Source organism: Microtus ochrogaster, unplaced genomic scaffold (assembly GCF_000317375.1).
Source record: "Microtus ochrogaster isolate Prairie Vole_2 unplaced genomic scaffold, MicOch1.0 UNK11, whole genome shotgun sequence".
Lineage (NCBI taxonomy): Eukaryota > Metazoa > Chordata > Mammalia > Rodentia > Cricetidae > Microtus > Microtus ochrogaster.
This window is the reverse complement of record NW_004949109.1, coordinates 410,317-419,520: the sequence shown is the minus strand read 5'-3', so window position 1 is coordinate 419,520 and position 9,204 is coordinate 410,317. Positions and strand designations below refer to the sequence as shown.

At 39.0% G+C, this 9,204-nt stretch overlaps 1 protein-coding gene across 1 annotated transcript in view; it reads left to right on the top strand.

Moving 5' to 3' along the window:
* The window catches only part of Cdk7 (cyclin dependent kinase 7), a 22,118-nt gene that overhangs the window by 3,368 nt on the left and 9,546 nt on the right, over positions 1–9,204 (top strand). Inside the window, exons 3-6 of the mRNA XM_005366563.1 lie at positions 1,825–1,858; positions 3,149–3,216; positions 5,653–5,721; positions 9,022–9,132. Coding sequence (XP_005366620.1) covers positions 1,825–1,858; positions 3,149–3,216; positions 5,653–5,721; positions 9,022–9,132 — 282 coding nt within the window. The remainder of the gene's footprint in view (positions 1–1,824; positions 1,859–3,148; positions 3,217–5,652; positions 5,722–9,021; positions 9,133–9,204) is intronic.

Here is a 9,204-nt window from a genome sequence, read left to right as displayed (position 1 = left end):
GGCTTGTTTGTTTGTTTTTGAGATAGAGTTTGTCTGTGTAACCCTGACTGTCTTAGAACTTCCTCTGCAGACCAGGCTGGCCTCTAACTCACAGAGGTCCACCTGCTGAGATTAAAGGTGTATGCCACTGCCACCCAGTTTGAGATTATTCTATTTTTATTGTGTGTCTATTTGAGTTCTTCCCCATATAAATTTCATAATCAGTTTGTCAGTGCCCTCTGTCTTACATTTTGTGCTGTGATATGTGGCCTGCTTTTAAATAGAAGGTTCTCTTTGTAGTATACATTAGCAGCTTTTTTCTAAAGGAAGTATATGTGTTTTCCAGAGGTCATTTTTCAGTGATTGACAACTGTTGTATAAAGTACTTAGGAGCAGAATGCTCTTTGACCTGTTTACTGCTTTGTATGAGACTAAACTTCTTAGCATAGTGAGCTATGCTTAGTCAGTGTTAACTGTTTCTTACGTCTGTTACATTTTATGAGTTTGTTTTGTAAAAAACATTGGATTATTGGACATATTACCAGCTATATGTGTTATTTTCTGTTCATGCCATTTTTTTTCTCCCAAGTATACTAAATTGAAGTAATTTTGGAGAAATAAAGTAGCATACCCTCTGTTGCTGGTCTCTATTTAACTTGAAAAGATAAAAGGAGATCTGGATGTAGTATTAACACGTATAAGCGTAGTATTCAGAGGCTAAGATGAGGGTTTGAAAGTTAGGGCCAACCTGGACTACGTATAGCAAGAGCCTTTCTCAAAAACAAAGCAAAATAAACAAAAACTTAAATAAAAAGGGGGAGCCAGGCGGTAGAGGTGCATCACGCAAACTTTAGTCACTTTAATCTCCCCAAAAGCACTCAAGGCAGAGGCAGGCAGATCAATGTGAATTTGAGGCTAACCTGACCTACAGAGCGAGGTCCAGGACAGCCAGGGCTCTACAGAGAAACCCTGTCTCAAAAAAACAAAGAAGGCGGGAGCATAAAGGAATCAGTTATTGTTTGTGTGTGTGTTTACATGTACCACAGCATGTTTTATGGTACATGTCAGAGAACAGCTTGTGGTAATTCTTTGCTTCTATATTGTAGGTCCAGAGGTTTAGCATTAAGTTGTACAGTTAGCAGATGAGCCTGTTGTTTGCATGTGTAGTTCAGAAGCTTAAAAGTATATGCTTGATTCATTTTGGTCCTGCTGTGCTGGAGCTCCAACTCTGCCTTCCACTGTCATGACTCACTCTGTTCCTGGGAAATACTTTCAGCCTTTGAATTCCCAGTTGTTCTCGTGATCTACATTATCGCTACATATTTTTTTAAGACAGGGTCTAGAACTCAGGATGTAAACCTGACTTTACTCAAATTCAAACTCAGGAGATCTGCTGCTTTGTTTCATGAGTGCTAGGATTAAAGGAATGCCCACCAGTCTAGCTGTTTCAACCTATTTGAAGCAGAATCTTGCTATGTAGCCCAGGCTCTGCCTCCCAAGTGTTGAGACGACGGGTGTGCACCACCGTGGCCGTCCTGCTTGTAGCATAAGTTTTTGTGCATGTAGATTATATATTGACACATTGCGAGTTTTTGTTTAGTTTTATTTTAAAATTTTTGTTGTTGAATGTGCATCAGTGTTTCACTTCTGTGTCTGTCTGTGCACCACTTGTACAAGGTCAGAAGTGGGCATTAGATCCCAGTGGAGCGGCGGTTGTAAGCTGTGTGTGGTTGCTGGAAACTGAACCTGGATCCTTTGGAAGCATTCAGTGTTCTCAACCCCTGCACCACCTCCATCCTCCGCACATTGTTAATGTGTTTTGGTTTCCCCCACTTTCTCTCCCAGATCAAACTTGGACACAGATCAGAAGCTAAAGATGGTAAGTATTACATATAATTTGGCCAAACAGGAGATGCGTTTATTCTGATCTGAGGAGATGAGGAATATGCCAGTGAGAGCTGACAATAAATAATTCTACAGCATTATTACAGTGTCTCTAGTACAGTGGTTCTCAACCTGTGGGTCTCGACCCCTTTGGAGGTCAAACATCCCTTTCACAGTGCTGGTATGTCAGATATCTTGTATATCATATATTCACATTATGATTCATAACAGTAGCAAAAATTATAGTTAAGAAGTAGCAATAGCAATAATTTTATGGTTGAGGTCACTACAACATGAACTGTATTAAAAGGTTACAACATTACGAAGGTTGAGACCACTAGTCTCAAGAGTAAAGACAAGCCTGATAGAAACAACGTTCAAGCCATGCGATAGTGGCAGATCTGAGTTTGAGGACAGGCTCTGAAGCTATAGAGAAACCCTGTCTCAGAGCCGAAAAAAGAAAAATAAACAACATAAAAGCATTGGAAGGATTCAAATCATGTAAATTAAATGGAGGGCAGTAAGGTTGTTGGGCCCTTGAGTGGATGTCCTCTGTGCTGTTTTTGGTGTTGTAAGTCATTACAACCTTTTGCATTTCTGGTTTTTTTGTTTTGTTTTTCGAGACAGGGTTTCTCTGTCGCTTTGGTGCCTGTCCTGGAACTAGCTCTTGTAGACCAGGCTGGCCTCAAACTCACAGAGATCCGCCTTCCTCTGCCTCCTGAGTGCTGGGATTAAATCCGCCCAGTGCATTTCTGGTTTTCTAATTGCTTTGAAAAATTGAAGGATACATCTTCACAGAACACAAAGTTCCTATAAATTGGGCACATTAGGGAAAGATTTACTTCTTATTCCAAAGCCTTTTAGAGTGTCAGGCCCAGTGTAGCAGATAATAGTTACTATGAAAAAGTCCTCATCTGTGAAAGTGCCGGTCATTTGTATTGAAAAAAAGGTGTCCTTAGTGCCATTTTGCTATTAGCACACAGAGTCTTCCTCTAATGTTTGTTGGACAGGAGAGAAGATTTATCACATGTCTGTTGCATGTCTGTAATGTTGTAAGGATTTTCAGAATGATGTGCTGTAGAAATAAGTACTTCACCATTTTTCATAGACAATGTTAAGTTACTTTAAAACAATGTGAGAAAAAGAACTTATACAAATAGTAAAAATTATTTGTTTTTTTATGTGTGAAATGTTTATTTCCTGAAATGGCTTTTCCTAAAAAACACATTTGTGAAAGGTTTGAGATTTGAGAATCATTGTTCATTTTTGCATTCTTTTTCCATAGGTATAAATAGAACAGCCTTAAGAGAGATAAAACTGTTACAGGAGCTCAGTCATCCCAATATAATTGGTGTGAGTATGATCTAAGTTGTTTGCTTTTGGGATCCTCCATATTCTGAATATGGTGAATGTTGATCAGAGGCTCAGCAAGATGAGTTGATGTAGCTGACTGAGCCTTGAAAGTTGGTTAGCTTGAAATTTATTTTCTTTATTTTTTTGGTTTCCAAGATAGGGTTTCTTGTGCAACATTCCTGGATGTTCTGGAACTTGCTTTGTAAACCAGGCTGGCCTCAAACTCACTGAGACCAAACTGTCTCTGCCTCCCGATACTGGGCTTAATTAAGCCTTTAAAGGTGTGCACCCCCACTGCCTGACTTGAAATGTATCTTCTGTCCCACTTTTGCTGTGAGTAGTATCATTAGCATTATGCATGATGATGAGTTGAGTCAGGTGTTGCCATACAGGCTAATTTTGTCAGAAATTATTTTGAGTCCTAGAGAGCTGTAGGCACAGAGTTAAAAGTAGCAGCTTGCATTCAGATACAGAACCTTTCTTTTTGTCTGCATGAGGGCTGGAATATGTTCTTTCGATTTTTGCCAGCTAGCCAATTGAAGGCATTTATGGTGTCTGCAGTAGTACCTGCAGTGGGCAGTCACACATTCAGTGGATGACAGATGCGCTTTAGAAGAGACTTTTTTTTTTGTTTGGTGGCCTTTTGTGTAGTGTTGCCTTGAACTCATAGACTCAGGTGATCTTGCCTTCCAAGTTATTGGTGTTGTGGGATATCCACCAAAGAAGACAACTCAGGCTTGGGTTCAAGCCAATAGAGTTAATAAGTTAATGAGTCTTATTAACTGGCTGGCAACTACACTGACTGGAATCCAGTGTAGCACCAAAAGTTTCTCAAAGTGAGCTTTTATACACAAAAAGCATATTCTGGGTTGACATTCTTCAGTTAATAAGAACAGTTAGCCAGAATCGGAGCTATAGAAGCCAAAAAGAAGCAAGGTTAGTACGTTTTCCCAGAACTATGGACTTTGATGGATTAGGTCTTTGTTTTCATTTGGCAGGTGGTACTGTCTACACACTGAGTTTTATGACCTGAATGGTTTTCCCATAATGGAGTCTGTTGTGCTAAGGTGTGGGACCCTGTTACAGTCAGTTGCTGTAATTACTGTACTGGAACTACAAGTGTGTATCACTTTGCCTGACAAGAATTTTCTTAAGCATTTTGCTTAGAATTTTATTTATTTATTCATTTATTCGGCTTTTATCTTCTTTTGTTTGAGGCAGGGTTTTTCTGTGTAGCTCTGCCTGTCCTGGAACTCACTCTGTAGCCGTGAACTCAGAGATCCACCTGCCTCTGCCTACTGAGTGCTGGGATTAAAGGTGTGCACCACCATGACAAGGCAGAGACTTTCCTTCAAAACCAGAGCTCAGTGATTTGGGTGGTTTTGTTAGTTAACTTGCTTGGGAAACCCTTCTTCCCTTCTAAGGCTGGAATTGCAGGCACACCTTTCCTACCTGGAGTTTACATGGTTTCTGAAATCTGAACTCTGGTCCAGTCTTTATTTATGTGACAAGGCTATAACTGCTGAGCCCTATCCCCAGTCCCAGAAATTTTTTTTCAACTAGAAACTAAGGTGAAAATTTCTCTTCTTGTTTGGTTTGGTTTGGTTTGATTTGGTTTGGTTTTTGAGACAGTATTTTTCTATGTAGCCTGTCCTGGAATGCTCTCTGTAGACCATGCTGGTCATGAACTCAGAAATCTACCTGCCTCTACCTTTAGTACTGGGATTAAAGGCGTGTGCCACCACCATCAGGGCTGTGGAATTTTGATATATATATTTTTTTTATTCTAATACTTGGGGGTTTAGGGAGAGGAGTTTTTAAGTTTTTAGTGAGTTTGTTAAGTAAGATTTAATATTTTGTGCCTGAGAAAACTAAGTTCTGTCAAAAAATGGGGCGAATGTTAATAAAAGACTTTCATGTTTACAGGAAATTACCAGCAGTTTAAAATTTTAAGTCAGGCAGTGCACATTTGTATTATAATTACTGAGAGATAGTGGCAGAGGAAGGCAGGTTGTGAGTTCAGGCCAGTCTGGACCACATAGCAGGCTCTAGGTCAGCTTGAGTTACATAGTGATATCTGGTCTCAACCTTTCTGTTAGAGCATCTGCCAGTACTGTGGGGCAGGGTGGGAGAGGAGGCAAACAAATAATTCATTCATTCATTCATTCATTTATTATGTATGCAACATTCTGTCTGTATGCCTGAAGGCCAGAAGAGGGCGCCAGACCTCTTTACAGATGGTTGTGAGCCACCATGTGGTTACTGGGAATTGAACTCAGGACCTTTGGAAGAGCAGGCAATGCTCTTAACCACTGAGCCATCTCTCCAGCCCAAACAAATAATTCTTAAAAAAAAAAAAAAACTTTTCATCAACACTAAATTCCAACATTAATACAGAATAACAATATAATTCCTTTGTTTTACTTTGCTTTGCAGCTCCTCGATGCATTTGGACATAAATCTAACATTAGCCTTGTCTTTGATTTCATGGAAACTGACCTGGAGGTAAGATTAGGGTTCCTAGAGACTTTCCCATGTAGTGAGAGTGGAACCTGTGTGTTTGTTTTGTTTTAATAGGATACTGACCCACAAAAAATGGCTCTCTTTTGCAGAAGTCAAAAAGACCTCTGATTTCTTTACATTTAGCTGTACTTCTAGTATTAAGTACAGAGATTTAGATTTTTTTAAAGTCTCATGCTTTTCATTAATTGAATCTCAGAAAAACTGACAACTCAAGGATTTAAAACAGCTAGAATTTTCATACATTGCTGGTTTGATTGCAGCAGTTTTTTGTGTGTGTGCTGTAATATATATTACTTATATATAATTGTATATAATATGTAATATAGTGTATATAATAAGTAATATATAATGTATATAATAAGTAATATAGTAACTTTTGAAAATAGGACAGTTTGTTCTAAAATTAAAGTCACATTTACTATCATATCAAAGGTAAAAGGGATTTTTTATAACACAATATCAAATAATAAAAGGAATTTGCTAAGTATACAGGCTGGTGACAATGCTATATCTTATAGGTCCTAGCATCAGTACCACTAATTTACCAATATTATGTATAATAACATTAGTAAAATTGCAGTCATTAGTAATAATGTAATCTATCAACCATTGTTTGCTATTTATCCAAGAGAAAAACATTGCTAGCAAAGAAATCACTTGGTGTATGGGTATTCATTAAAATTGGAAACAGCTAAAATGTACTTCATCTAGTGGATATTTAAGCAGATTTGTCACCCATATAAGAAAATACTGCCCAGTAATAAAAGGAACCAGTACGTCTTACAATAAACTAGCAGAGCTTACAGATAATCATTGGATTCCGTTCTCTTTTCCTCTCTGTTGCCATCAGTCATGAGCTTACATTTCACTCTATTTTCCCAGCCAATTCCAAGCTTCGTAGTTTTAGTCTAATTACCCTGGTAAGGAAATGCTTGACTCCCTTTGATTCTGCTGTAAGTACTTGGGTTTCTGGTTTTTTGTTTGTTTTATTTTGTTTTGTGGAGCTCTGGCTGTCCTGGAGCTTGCTCTATAGCGCAGGCTGACTTCGAACTCAGAGATTGGCCTGCCTGTGCCTCCTGAGCACTGAGACTAAAGGTGTGCACCACAACCAACGGGCATTATTTGGGTTTCTTGAATGGTATTAAGTTTTAGGTCATAGGTCATATATCTGTTCTTAAGCATCCTGTCTCTTGGCAAAGTTGCTATAGTGAGGAGGTCTCAGGTAGAGGTTAGATCGGTCTTACTTTTACCATGTGACCTGAGCTGGGATGAAGTGATTTCCCAAAGCAATACTAAATGCTCTTGTCAGAAGGTACGAACAAAGCCAACAGACATTCAAAACTTTTGTAAAAATTTTTATTTGTTGTTTTTAATTGAGCTATACATTTTTTTCCTACTCCCCTACCTTCTTTTCCTCTTCTCTCCACTCCCCCCGCCTCCCACACACCTAGTTTACTCAGGAGATTTTCTTTTTTCGCCTTTCTAGGCAGATCTGCTTGCCTCTGCCTCCCAAGTGCTGGACTTAAAGTCATGTGTCACCACCGCCCAGCAGAGAATATCTTTTCTCTCTCTGTATTGATTGAAAGCTTTGTTGGATATAGTATTCTGTACTGGCATCCGTGATCTCTTATTGTCTGTATAACACCTGACCAGGACCTTCTGGCTTTCATTGTTTCCATCAAGAAGTCAGCTGTAATTCTGATAGGTCTGCCTTTATATGTTACTTGGCCTTTTTCTTTAATATTTTCTTTATTCTGTATGTTTAGTGTTTTGATTATTATGTGACAAGGGTACTTCCTTTTTTGGTAAGGTCTATTTGGTGTTCTGTAAGCTTCTTTTTAAAATTTATTTATTTTTTTATTTATTTGCATACCTAATCTCCCTCCACCCCCACCCCCGTCCTTTTCTTCCCCTTTCCCCACCCTTTTCCCATCCTCTCCTTAGAGGTTAAGGCCTCCCCTGGGAAGTTCCCTGTATTTTTGTTGGCATATCCTTCTTTAGGCTGGGAAGGTTTTCTCCTATGATTTTGCTGGGTATATTTTTTGTACCTTTGAGCTGGACTTCTCCTATTCTTCTTCTATCCCTATTATTCTTAGGTTTAGTTTTTTCATGGTATCCCAGATATCCTGGATGTTTTGTGTTAGGAATTTATTGGATTTAACTTTCTTTGATGAATCTATTTCCTCTCTCGTATTTTTATGCCTGAGATTCTCTCTTCCATCTCTTGTATTCTGTCGTTTATGCTTGCATCTGTAGTTCCTGATTATTTACTGAGATTTTTCTTTTCCAGATTGCTCTTGGTTTGTTTTTTTATTGCCTCTATTTCAGTTTTCGAGTCTTGAACCATTTCTTTCACCTGTTTGATTGCTTTTTCTTGGTCTTGATTTCTTTAAATTTGTTGATTTCTTCCAATATTTTGGTTGTCTTTTTGTAGACCAGGCTGGCCTCGAACTCTAGGTGCCTGTGGGCCTAAGACTCAGGTGATTATTCCCCCTGGCATTGGTGAGGCTGAGGCTCCACTGGTCAGATAGTTTCTGGAGGCCACTGCTGTTGTCACGCCTGCTGCGTTGCTGCTCACGCTTCCCCTCCCAGTGGCCTGGCCCAGCCTGCCCACCATGCTACTGCTCACTTTTCTGTTTTCTTCTTAAAGATTTATTTATATATTATAAATTTTAAAATTATAAATTATAAATATAATATTTATTTTATATGCATTGGTATTTTACCTGCATGTATGTCTGTGAGGATGTCAGATCCTCTGGAACTGGAGTTACAGATAGTTGCAAGCTGCCATATTGGTGCTAGGAATTGAACCCGGCTCCTGGAAGAGAGCTTTTAACCAGTGAGCTCTCTTGCCAGCCCTGATATTTGATACTAGTAAGCCAGAGTTGTAGGGTATTGCTTTCTCCTGAAAATGATGATGCTTTTTAACCTGCTAATTTTGGAAATTCGTGTGATATCTTCTAAAGGGAAGTTGGATAACCTCTCATAGAAGTACATGTGTATGAGCCGGGCATGGTGGCACGCCTTTAATCCTAGCACTGGGGAGGCAGAGACAGTCAAATCTCTTTGAGGTTAAGGCCAGCCTGGTCTACAGAGCGAGTGCCAGGACTGGTTCCAAAGCTACACAGAGAACCCCTGTCTCAATAAGCCATAAACAAACAAACAAACAAACAAACAAAAGAAATACATGTGTATGGGTACATTCTGTGTATTTTTTTATTTGTTAGAGTTCGTTTGGAATAATGAAACATACTTGTGTGTTGCCTGTCTACTTTATAGGTTATAATAAAGGACAGTAGTCTTGTGTTGACACCATCCCACATTAAAGCCTACATGTTGATGACTCTTCAGGGGTTAGAATATTTACATCAGCATTGGATTCTACACAGGGTAAGATTTTAAGTAATGCTCCATCCGTCCATCCCTCCACCCATGAGAGGTCTTGATTTTTTTTTTTTTTTT